At 38.7% G+C, this 12790-nt stretch overlaps 1 protein-coding gene across 2 annotated transcripts in view; it reads right to left on the bottom strand.

Annotated features, from left to right (window-relative positions):
• LOC120514622 overlaps positions 1-12790 on the bottom strand; it is a 122866-nt gene that overhangs the window by 88178 nt on the left and 21898 nt on the right. For both annotated transcript variants that reach the window (XM_039735107.1, XM_039735108.1), the window contains exon 10: positions 7591-7676. In XM_039735107.1, the coding sequence (XP_039591041.1) occupies positions 7591-7676 (86 nt within the window). The remainder of the gene's footprint in view (positions 1-7590; positions 7677-12790) is intronic.

Genomic DNA, 12790 nt, shown 5'->3' with positions numbered 1-12790 from the left:
AATGCTTTTGGAGCTGCAAATAAGGCAATGGGAATGCTAGTGTGGCAAAAACAAAGTAAAATAAAAGCAAAAGTTAAAGAAACACAAGCTAGCATATATAGTTTTCATTGTGGGTGGCAGGGTGACACTGTGGTTATTATTATTTATTTAAGCAACGTCTTTATCCAAGGTAACTTACAAAGCAAGTTTTAATACATTGTCACACACGCACGATTAGGAGACAGCTAAAAGTAATTCCATGCCTGACCAGGGGGCGGCGAAGTGCACTGATTCTCTCTCTCAATTCCTTACAGACCATTCTCGGGAAATCCCGCCCGGTTCAGGGGCAGCCAATGATGTCACTTCCAGTTCCAGCACTGCCAACGACATCACTTCTGGTTCCGGCCCTGATGACATCACTTCCTCTACTTGCATTTAAAGTTCGTCATTTTAAGGAAGCAAGTCGGTTCTGTTCTGGACTCATACCTGTGAACATGTCTGTTCAATTTAACCAATTTTGCAGCCGGGAAACATTATATGGGTGGCTGCCCCAAACCTTTTCAATGACTCTTTGTCGTTCTTGTGACAACATACAAGAATGATTAGAAGGTGCAAGCATGAAAATCAACAAAGAACAAGATAGAAAAAATGAACAAGAGGGAGTAGTACTACTACTGTATAATTATACCTGCAACTAGACTAAGACACTCCTCTATCTACTAAACTCTTTGTCAGTACAACTGCAGCCATCCTGTAAGAAGAGACACTAAGCAGGTTAAAAATGTTTAAAGTAAAGGTGAATTTTCAAAACACGCTTAAACTTGAGGAAACTGGGTGCAGTTGGAATAGCCAAAGGGAGATCATTCCACAGCCTTGGAGCAAGAATAGAAAAACATTGTCCAGTCTTGGCAAATCTAGAAAGAGGAGGGATGGTCATCAGATAGGCAGAGGCTGAACTGAGTCACCTTGAAGGGACATATGGAGAGACCAAAGTCTAAAGTGATACTGTGGAACAGGACCTTCCAGGGAACTTTACATCAAGAGGAGAGTTTTCAACTGAATCCTTACAGCAGCAGGAATCCAGTGAAATGACAGATGCAGAAGAGCAGTAGAGCACCAGCTAAATGGATGCATTCTGGAGGAGCTGGAGACATCGGATAGCAATTGAAGAAAGCCCTACCAGCAGAGAGTCGACAGAACCAGTGTCTGAACAAGGAGTTGTTTTGTATAATTGGCAAGGAATGGTTGAATCCCCTGAATATGATGAAGAAAGAAACAACTTGACTGGGTTATGTACAAATCCATGATGAGATTTCTATGATTGATGGCGAAAGAGTGACAGGTTCAAGAACAAGGTTGAAAGACAAATCTAAGGAATGAAAATCCGAAGGTAAGTGCAAGATATCTGACTTTGAATGCTTGTTTAAGGTGATAACCATTCATTCATGATGAGATGCCTGGGAAACAGCTGAAGATTTAGGCTGAAACCTATGGGACCTTAGGAGGGAAATGAGAGGAAAATATGTGCATCATTAACTTAGAGGTGGTAGAAGAAGCCTGGAGAAGAAATAATATAGCCTAATATAGTGAATGTAGAAAGAAAATAGAAGTAGATCTGATGCTAATCCTTGAGGTACACCAGTGGAGAGTTTCTTTGGAGAAGACAAAGAGGTGGACCAGGAGACAAAAAATTATAAATCTGACAGGTAAGATTTAAAACAGTCCAAAGCACAGCGATGAATCCTGAGTACATTAACTGTATCAAAAGCCTGATAAAAGGTCAAAAAGGATAAGGCCTTAGGAGTGAGGAGCAGCTCAAGCAGATCTAAGAGCATTTGTGACTGAAAGTGGTGCAGTCTCATCAGAGTAACTCTTGCAGAATTCAGATTGAAACAGATCTAGTAAATTGTTGTCAAAGAGAACAGAGAAGAGCCATCTGTGGACTATGTGTTCTGGAGTCTTGGGCAGAAATGGTAGAATGTAGACAGTATAGCAATTCTTAATGGCAGATGGGTTGAAAGAGAGTTAGTTTCTTGAGAAAAGGGATCACGTGAAACATCTTGAAATCAGTATGAAGAGACCAGAGATCAGTAAGGCATTCAAAAGAAAAGAGGTGTTGGGTATCAAGGAGGGAGAGATGAACTAAAATAGTGTTCAGTTCAGGTGGTAGATCTGTGGTTACAGAGCAGGTCATCTATGTACGTCGGAGGATTGCCTTCAGGGTTCACCCGAGGTACGTAATACCACCCCAGGGTGAGAGGGAGTGCTTTTGACAACATTGTTGTCTCCTTCTTTATTCACAGTGTTGAGAAGATGCCCCTTGATGGGAAATGACTCTGCCTCTTCCTTTCAAAGTGCCATAAAGCCTAACCATAATGCAAGGAGGCATCACTTAGTGATCTGGGCGAATCGCCAGATGGAGCTTCAGCAAACCTAGGAGATATTTCAAGAAAGCCCTATTGTGAGCAGCCAGGAGTGGATACACCCTGTCTGGAACCCTTTTTGTTTATTTTGGTGGCCAACTTTTAAGGTGTTTATTATATTAAATGGGGACGACCGGTTTGTTTGCATGCTTTTTCTGCTTGCACATCCACAGTCAGAAATGTCAGAGACATTTTCGGGAGAGAAGGATTAAAGAGAAGAATAACTCAGAGGTGAGCCACGGGATGTTTTAGTAGTTTTGAACTGTTTTTGGATGTTAGTGACATTGAAAGTGAAGGAGGAAGCACAATCATTAGGTTTAGATGGATGATCATTCTAGAGAAGAACGAGGTCTTATGACATACTTCAAGGTAGAGAAGAGGTGGAAAGCATTTCCTTCAGATAGAGCAATGATTATCACTTCTACTTCACAGATTTTGTTTACTGGGTTTGAATCAAATTTTGTAACACACATGGTGCAAAACATTATTGTGAGAAAGAATAATAACATGGAGGTGATAATGTTAGACAAGAATGGCAGTGAGGGGCAAAGCAATGTCACATTCAGACTGTCAAATGGACAAGCTACCTAAATTTACAAGTGTACCATCTAAAAGTCTGGAGATAGTATTTTACATGAGAGAGGACCTGATGGTGAGTGTGAGAGATTTATGCCAATTTTGTGAATGGGAGGTATAAACGATCTTTTAGCAAAAAGAAAAACTAAACCCAGATATCAAAGTCAGAGAGAATGAAGCAGAAGTCCAAAACTGGGGATCAAAGATATTTCAACAGACATAAAATGTGATCAAAACTTCAGAGTCAAGGAACAAGATCTAGAAAATAATCAAAAAGAAAGTCTTTAGAATAGAGATTCAAGGGATAATCCGTCAAACTCGGATAATGCATGGTCACTTAGCCTGACTTTTATATCCTATCTGTGAACATGTTCCCAGCAACTGGAGGCCACATCATAGCAATGAGATCTACAAAATGGTGGCATGGTATGATACATCCTTTAATACTATATCCCACTAGCTCATTATGGAACGATTGGCTACCATCGGAGTCTATGCTACTGCGTATCAGTGGTTTGCGTTATATATCACTGATAGAACACACTTTGTTTAAATACAGAACTACAGAGTACCACAGGATTCAATATCAGGGCCATTCTTCTTTATTATTTACTTTCTTCCTCTTGGTAATATCTTTTGTCACTACAATATTCATTTCATCATTATGCTGATGATATTCAGCACTCTATGTCCACTAAGTCTACTACCATCCATCCCATACCCTTACTGCATGTCTTGATGATAGTAACATATGAGTGACAATCAACTATATCAAACTTAACAGAAGTAAAATTGAGGTACTTCTAATTAGATCTAAACTGGCACTGGCAAAGACATGCAGCTTTGATCTTTCCATATGTGGACATATCAAGATGTGTTCTTCATTTTAACAGTATTTATAGATATAGGTGATATAACAAACATTATATCACCTACTGTATATCTACTGTAGACAGATAAAAAGAGACAAATGCAAATTTCACAAATGGAGAAAGTAACTGCACCCCTCCATTTATGACTAACTCAAACTTCAAACACGTGCACATGATTAGAACATCATTAGAGAGGATCTTGTCTTATGCTGTCTTATTTAAACCCCAGATATTTTAATTTAGTTTGCCCTTTGTTGATGAAGTGCGTGTTATCACCATGCCAAGATCATAAGAGCTCTGTGAGGCATCTAGAAGATTCTAGATGTCAAGGAGTACAGGAGGAAATTTCAAAACTATCTCCAAAGAACTGAAAATCCACCATTCCACTGTCTGGAAGATCTTATACAAGTAAAGATTTCAGACAACTACAAACTTGTCCAATCCAGGCCACCCTAGAAAGTTCAACCCAAAAGTAGAACATAAGATGCAGAGGGAAGTCTCCTTAAGAAGCCTAGAATTGAATTATAGGACTTTCATGCTCCTATAGCTCCTTAGCTCTTGCCACTGTTAATGTCAAAGTGCATGAGTCTGCCAATAGAAAGAGGTTGCACACACTTAGATCTACATGGTAGCTGTGCTAGGAGGAAACAAAAAGAACTCAGGGCAAGGCTAAAGTTTGCCCATGAACACCTAGGCAAAGACCAGGACTTCTGGAAAAAAGTGATCAGGACAGATTAGGCAAAGATGGAGTTATTTGGCCACAGTACCAGAAGACATGTTTGGTAAAAAAACACAGATAGCATTTGAACAGAAGAATTGTAAAGTATGGTAGTGCATATGTTCTGGTTTGAGGCTGCTTTTCTGTATTAGGGCCTGGGCTGCTCACCATCACAGAATCCACTAGGAATTCTTCATCATACCAGAGGGTACTTGAGCATAACATGAGAACATTTGTCAGAAGGTTGAAGCATAACCAAAGGTGGACCTGGCAATGTGACAATAACCCTAAAATACCAATAAATCCCACATAAATGGCTAAAAAGAAAGAAATGGATGTCTCTGGAATAGCCAATTCAAAGCCTGGATCCCATTGAGATGTTGTGAGATGGGGAGCAGGAATTTGAAACAGGCTGTGCACATAAGACACCCATCAAACATGTCACAGCTGAAAGAATTCTTCATGGAGCAGCAGGAAAAATGTTCTCCCACCTGAAGTCAGAGGAAACGCCTACTTGAGGGGTCAATACCAACTATTGCAGGCAAGGGGGTACTTACTTTTTCCACAGATGGATATAGCATATCAGTTCATTTCTTTCTTGAAGAAATTATTGCAAAGTAAAATTTTCTTTTTTTTTTTCCCCAATTACTTCATCTTTATCTAAAGATACAGTTTAAATGGAGATCGAATCTTGATACATCTATGTAAGTTAAAAAGTAAAAAAAAAACAAACATTTCATGGGGTCAACTTACTTTTTTATAAATGTGTCTATAAGGAACACCAGCATCAACCTAGAGCCAGATTTTTAGTCCAATTTCTTGAGAGTTTTAGCTAGTGTTCTCATGCACTTGTGATTTGTTGGTCAGTTTGGATTAAAGGATGTGACAAATAAATATGCGGAAAAACAAAAAGGAACCAAACTCAGATATCACACACAAGGTTCAGCCATGAAGTGGAGCAGAGACTAGTAGATATGTGGGAGCTCAGCTGCAGATTGATTGGGTTTTACACACCAGGACTGCAGGAAGTTAATATAGACTGGACTGAGGTGAATTCACTAGAAATCTTTAGAATGAGATTGAACAGAAACATAAAAATAAATATAAAATTGATGGTGAAAAGATATGTGGCTTCTGCTGCAGTCACTTAGTCTGAGTGAAGCTGGACTGAAGAAACCCTAAGTATAATATCTAAAATTGGTGAGGATTCACTTCAGTTTATAAAATGCATTTCACAAAGCAGCCCATCAAGAGATGCTCTATAAAGCACATGAGAGTCTAAAAGAAATATATCGGGTTAAAGTACTGAATTAAGGGTCTGAGCACTGGAGTGGCTTGGGACAGTTTATCTTGAGTGTCTTTGAGTGGTCCTGCCAAAGGCCAGACTTAAATCCTTTAGTTTTCCCTACCTGATTTGATGATGTATGATTGTACGTTGACATACATTGTACATGTAAATTTAACAGTGTACAGCCATCCGATTAATTGAACATTCAACCAAGTCTGATACCTTGTATATGAACCCCTTAAACAGGGTCTCAGGCTTGCTGAAAGAGCATTATATGAATTATGGACCTTCTATACACAGGTCCACATGTGCCTTTCAAAACAATGTCCAGTTGGCCACAGGAGGACTTCATTCAGGTTCTTGAGACATCTCAAGGAGAATTAAAGCAAACAGGGCCAACTGAGCACAGTTTGGAGTGCTGCAGCAGATGATCTGAATACTTCTAGGAAGGAGTGATTTAAGTTTTTGATTTTTTAATAAATTTGCAAACCTTTCTGAAAACATGTTTTCATTTTGTTGTTATGGGTTATTGAGTATAAATTGCTAGTCAAAAATGGTAAATGTAAAATTAAATCTACAACACAATAAAATTAGGCAGCACAGTGGCGCAGTGGTAGCACTGCTGCTCGTAGTAAGGAGACCCGGGTTCGCTTCCCAGGTCCTTCCTGCATATACTTTGCATGTTCTTCCTCCGGGTGCTCCGGTTTCCTCCCACAGTCCAAAGACATGCAGGTTAGGTGCATTAGTGATCCTAAATTGTGCTTGGTGTGTGTGTATGCGTGTGCCCCATGCAGGTTAGGTGGATTGGCGATTCTAAATTGGCCCTAGTGTGTGCTTGGTGTTTGTGTGTGTCCTGCGGTGGGTTGGCACCCTGCCCAGGATTGGTTCCTGCCTTGTGCCCTGTGTTGGCTGGGATTGGCTCCAGCAGACCCCCGTGAACCCTGTGTTAGGATATAGCAAGTTGGAAAATGACTGACTGACACAATAAAATTTGCAGAAAGTAAAGGGGTCTGAATATTTTTTAAGTGTATATTTTTGTGTTATTTTGGGCTTTTATATACATAGCTACAAATCTGGTGTTAACTTATTCATTTGTCTTAATATTAAAACATTCATTTAAGTTAAAGTCGGTACTTTCTTTGTTTTTGTGATGCTATCTGATTATGGTGAGTGTAGAAAAAGAACAGCAGATGATAAAAAAATGTGAGAAAATGTTAGTCACAAGGCTAGTTGAGATCCAAATACCAGAGAATCAAAATGAAACTGACCAATAGGATCAAAAGGAGGGGAAAACAAAGTCAAAGTCAAAAAATACCAAAGAGACGTCACAACCAGAATATCAAAACCTAATATTGGGGCCTTCTTAAAAATAAAGTGAACTTGTACCACAGAGCAGAGAGCTTTTTATGGTGCCGCATCCTGTTCTTGATAATTGCAGTCATGTGATCCATGACAATGGCATTGCATAAACACAGAAAATTAAGAGGGTAGGTAAGAGGAACATTTCAAGACAAATCACTAAACAAACATCAAAATTAAACAAACAAAAACCTCAAATAATAACAAAAATACAAAATTTTACTACACCTTCAGGGCAGTGGATTAAGTGCTTTTGAATTGTGAAGGTCAATTCTTTGACACTTTTAATTTTTTGCCTCTTAATATAATAAACACAAAGGCAATTAGAAGCAGATGGAAAATTGCTATAAACAGAAAAGAAGTGATGGAACTCACGCAGGGTCATACGGCGCTGGGCCCAGTGTATCTGCAGGATCCATGATGTGAGTGCCCATTAGTGGGGTCTGAGGCTTCATGCGATCCTGTAAAACACCATCAATATGATCCACCAATGTTCATTCCAACAGAACAACACTGTCATTTCATTCAATATTCATTTGGCATATACACAGTTATACACATAACAACTCACAGTGAAATGTCAACCTGATTTGCTTCTTAGATTATGCAAAACAGAGTAAGAGACCAGCAAAATAAAGAAATAGAAAAGCAAGTATAAGACTAAATAAAATAACTTTTACTTTAAATATAATATGGCTAATAGAAACAGCTACAATATCAATATGAATTAACAATATGCAATATACAAGGCGTAACATACAGTGGCAAAATGACATAATATTATGTAATTTATTATATTATGACATAAAATAAATACAAGCATTGTGCAGGGCAAAGGCATTATATAGTGTACAACAAAATGTCGAATAGCACAGGAGAACATGTGTAGACTGACTTTGAATTCCTAAATTTAATTATGTTAACCAGTAGTATGGCAGAACATCCATTTATTTTAATGTATATATAAATTAATTTATAAAATAAATGGATTGTTATACTTATCTAATTAAGTGAAATATATTGTTGACTAATACATCTCTCTATATAAATCAATAAAACAATGACACAGATAAGGCAGGAGTGTGATCAAATGGGACCAGTGTGTAGATAATGCTCAAATGATGTTTTGAGGCATTTCCAGATGGAGGAGGATAGAAGATCCTCCTGAGCCTCTCTGTTTTAGCCATAAAACTGTGAAATTGTTCACCTGATTTCAACAGACGGAACATTCAGTTACTGGGGTGGGAAGAGTCCTTAAATGATTTTGGCTGCTCTGATCCCACACAGCTTGGTGTAAATGACTTGTAGGAAGGTTACAGCAGATCTTATTCTGCACTCCATTGCTTGCATCACCCTTAGTAGGACTTTACAGCTTATGGAGAGCAGTTGCCAAGCCAGATTTTGATGTTCAGTGTCAAGATGCTTTCTACAGCGCCTGGGTAGAAAGCTTTTAGAATTGCTTTGGAGACCTCAATTTCCCCACTTGCCGCCGATGATACAGATACTCTCTTGCTTTTTGGACCTGAGCTTGTATATGTGGAGTCCTCAGAGATATGAATTCCAAGGTAACTGATGCTGTTCAGCCAGTCCTACCATTTTTGCTGCCCTAGGCAAATCTGGAAATGCATGTTACCCTGTCAATTATTTGACCCTATCTATGACATAAGAGTTTCCTAAATGTGGGATTATTGTTTTTTTACCCTTTGATATAGCTGTACCTATATAATATTTTGTTTGTAATCTGTTAATTTAAACAAATTATGAAATAATGAACTGTATTTGTTGTTCACATTCTTGTGTGCATTTTTGTGGACTAATGGCATACAATTAATGTGTTTTCAGGAAGTTCAAAAGTTTTGGTACATTATATCAAGGAAACCAACATATTACTACAGATATTAAGTAAATGAATATACATTTGTCCTAGCAATCTAAAACTGAGTATATTAAATTTTAAAAATGTATGAGCACAAATATAACTATATATATAAATAAATAAACAATAAACATAATAAATGAATTGCTGAATAATTTTACAAACACAATTCCGGCTTTAAAAACAGTGTAAACCACAATGACATGCTTAATTTACAGTATTTCTAACTATAAAAATTCAAATAACTGAAATTCAAAACTGCTTTTTTCTTGACTTCATCTTTGAGAAATTTGTAACAATTCATTTTAAATTAATTGTTTGGGCTTGTTCAGTCTCCACTGACAAGGCTGCTGATAATGAATCATAAGGGTACATTTCTCAAACGTTAGGAGCTTTTTCTATACACAAAGAATCAAAGGCACATGGATTAAGGGACCAAGTAGTGTGGGAGACAGTAGCACTTTAGGGACTTTCAAAACTCGACTTGATGTCATTTTGGAGAAATTCAGTGGATAGGACTAGCAAGCTTTGTAGGGTTGAATGGCCTGTTCTCATCCAGATTGCTCTAATGTTCTGAACAGAACACATATAATATATATAAACCACATATACTATTATGTATGTGGTTTATACACACAAATCACTACTACTTTATGTGATGAGATATTTCTACAATTATCACTAATTTTACAAATGATTTGCATTAATACTAATATAGAATAAATAATTGTAATATATAGTATTATAAAATGTGCATGATTTACACAAAATTAGATATGCGCTGCAGAGAGATAGCACTTACAAACTGATGTGGACCCTGACACCTGACATGTAACTCACCTGGGGCTAAGCAACCCACAGCACTGATTATTTATAGTCATGGGCATTTCAATCCACTTCACTGATTTGACTACCAATTTTGGAAAATTGATTCTTTTGATTTGTTAAGAACCTAGCGTTTTGATGATTGCATCACAAATATAAAATGTAATTTCTACATTATTTTGATATAAATATATATGTATTTATGTGTGTATATAAATATATATTATTGCTTGTTAATTTGTATTTATATTCATTACCTATAAATAAGCAATTCATTATATATTTAATATGATAATTCATATGTCGTTGCCCTGTTTCCTTAAACAAAGCACGGTAACACATTTAAGATGGATAATTAAAATGAAACATTTCATCACAGTATTACAAGTGGATGAAAATTTCATCACAAATCCGATGAAAGAGAATCATTAGACTGATTCTCAGGTAGTGACTCGTTCACAAACCAAATAAATCTGAAACATTAGACAGATTCTCGGGTTGTGATTTGTTTGTGAATCAAATGAATGAGAATCATTACAACGATTCTTAGGTAGTAACTCTTTCACAAATCAAATGAGTCATATGTATGAGTCAGGCGAATCATACACATGTGCTTTAAACATCTACCATCTGCATATGACTGTATTCCATGAGGGATACTGTGGGGGTTGCTAGGAGAGGATGTGGATCCGGAGCCCCTTATAAAGGCTATTCGGTCACAGTATAATAACAATGAGAGCTGGGTCCATATACTCAGAAAAACATCAGCACTGTTTCCAGTGGGTGTGGTGCTTTTTCTCCTGTCCTGTTTGTGATTTTCATGCACAGGATATCCAGGCACAGCTGGGAAAGAATGTGGGTCCAGTGGCCTCAGAATTGCGTCACTGCTTTTAGCAGATGACATGGTCCTGTGTGCTTTATCGGGCCACAAACTCCAGCATTCATTGGAATGGTTTGTGATCAAGTGTGAAACGGCAGGTATGAGAATTAGTACCCCCAAATCTGAGGCCGTAGCCCTCAGTATGAAAACGGTGGTCTGTGAGGTAAGTTAGTGTTTCAAGTGGAAGAGTTTAAATACCTTGGGGTCTTGTTCCCAAGTGAGGGAGAAATGGGATGATGAGATTGACAAACAGACTGAGGCAGTGAGCACAGTTATGAAGTCATTATACCAATCTGTAGTGGTGAAGAAGGAGCTGAGTCAGGAGACAAAGCTCTCCATTTACAAGTTGACTTACATCTCTATCCTCACCTACAGCAAGATCATGAGCTTTGTGTAATAACTGAAAGAATGAGATTGCAGGTACAAGCGGCCAAGATGAGCTTTCTCTTCAGGGCAGCTGTGCTCACCCTTATAGATAGGATGAGAAGCACAGAAATCCGGGAGAAACTTGGAGGTGAGCCACTGACCCTCTGCATTGAGATGAGCCAGTTGCAGTGGTTTGGATATCTGCTATGGATGCCTCCCTGTAGAGGTTTTATGGTCACGACCAGCAGGGAGGAGAATCCAGGGAACACTCAGTGCTCAATGAAAGGATTATATCTCCCAGATGGTCTGGGAATGCCATGGGATCCTACAGTATGACTTGATAAATGTGGCTGGGAAAAAGGATGTTTGGGCATCACTGTTAAAACTGTTGCCCCCGTGACACGGCTTTTGATAAGTAGTGGAAAATGAGTGAATGAATGACATTATGCAGGACACACATGAGCTTTAGCACTCCCTATGATTTGTTTGTACTCACAAATTGATTCATATGATTCAGTGGAAAGAATCCTTTAAAAATAACTAATTTTTGGTGAATCGCCCATTATTAGAAAAGGCCCATTTCAAGGGACAAGAAGTGCTGTGATTTTCCAGAAGGTGACAAGGCAGAGCAGCCTGTGTGGAGAGCACCTCTAGTTAGACTACAGCAGCTGAATGGAGAAGCCGGAGTACTACGTGCAGTGGAGTGGATGAGGAAGCAGGAGCTGGGAACCCTGATGTTTTATGTGTGGGAAAAGCAATTATGAAGTGATGCAACGAAAGAATGGCACAGTGAAAGGGACAACTCACATGTTTAGCTTCCCACTGTTTAGCAGTGTGTCTAATGTTTTGGGTGGCATTCCTCATGGCCCCTAACATTGCAAAGGTTTAGTGATATGCCCGTTCAGTGTTCTTATGTTAAACAACAAAGACACCTGGCTGACTGAGGCGTCAAACCTGCACATTGACTGTGGTGTGTCTGCTGCCTGTCTCTTTAGACCTGGTGATAGGCTTGATGGAAGTCGAACAGTTTTATTGTTGGAGTGCTTTGAAAGTCAGTTTGTTCTTTGACGAAAATGCCGCCAACCTCCAAATTTTGTAACCCAAGATGGCTGCCTAGTTCTTCTGTATGGTAGAGACAACCATAAACCCTTTAAAAAATAGTTCCATACTTGCAGAGCCAGGCAATACATTAGGTAATATAGGTGGCTGTCTAGGGCTCTTTGACTTGAGGAGAGCTGTTTATGAATGTTAATGGGCATGTGCTGTTGACAATAAAATGACACCATTTATGTAACTGAAGCAGTGGGCGCTCTGGAATCCAACCTGCCATGCTATGGACACTGAGGGATGTGTGATCCGGAGGTTTAAGGTCTAAAAATATTGAAATGTGGACTTTGGACAGGAAAGTGTAGCTTTTTTATAACCCAAGTGGCATATGTTCTGGAACTTTCTTCCAAATAACCAACAACAACATGTGCTATAGACACTAAGTGGAACTGTTTGGTAACTCAAGGGGCATGTGCCCTCCTCCCACCTAAGGCTCCTTATGGGCTACTGTGGACTGGCAGGAATGACTGCTGCTGTCTCCTGCTAAAATAGGGACTGTTCAACTAGACCAGGGGTCCTCA

Source organism: Polypterus senegalus, chromosome 14 (genome assembly GCF_016835505.1).
Source record: "Polypterus senegalus isolate Bchr_013 chromosome 14, ASM1683550v1, whole genome shotgun sequence".
Lineage (NCBI taxonomy): Eukaryota > Metazoa > Chordata > Cladistia > Polypteriformes > Polypteridae > Polypterus > Polypterus senegalus.
Note: the sequence above shows the minus strand (reverse complement) of the source record. Positions and strands in the feature narration are given on the sequence as shown.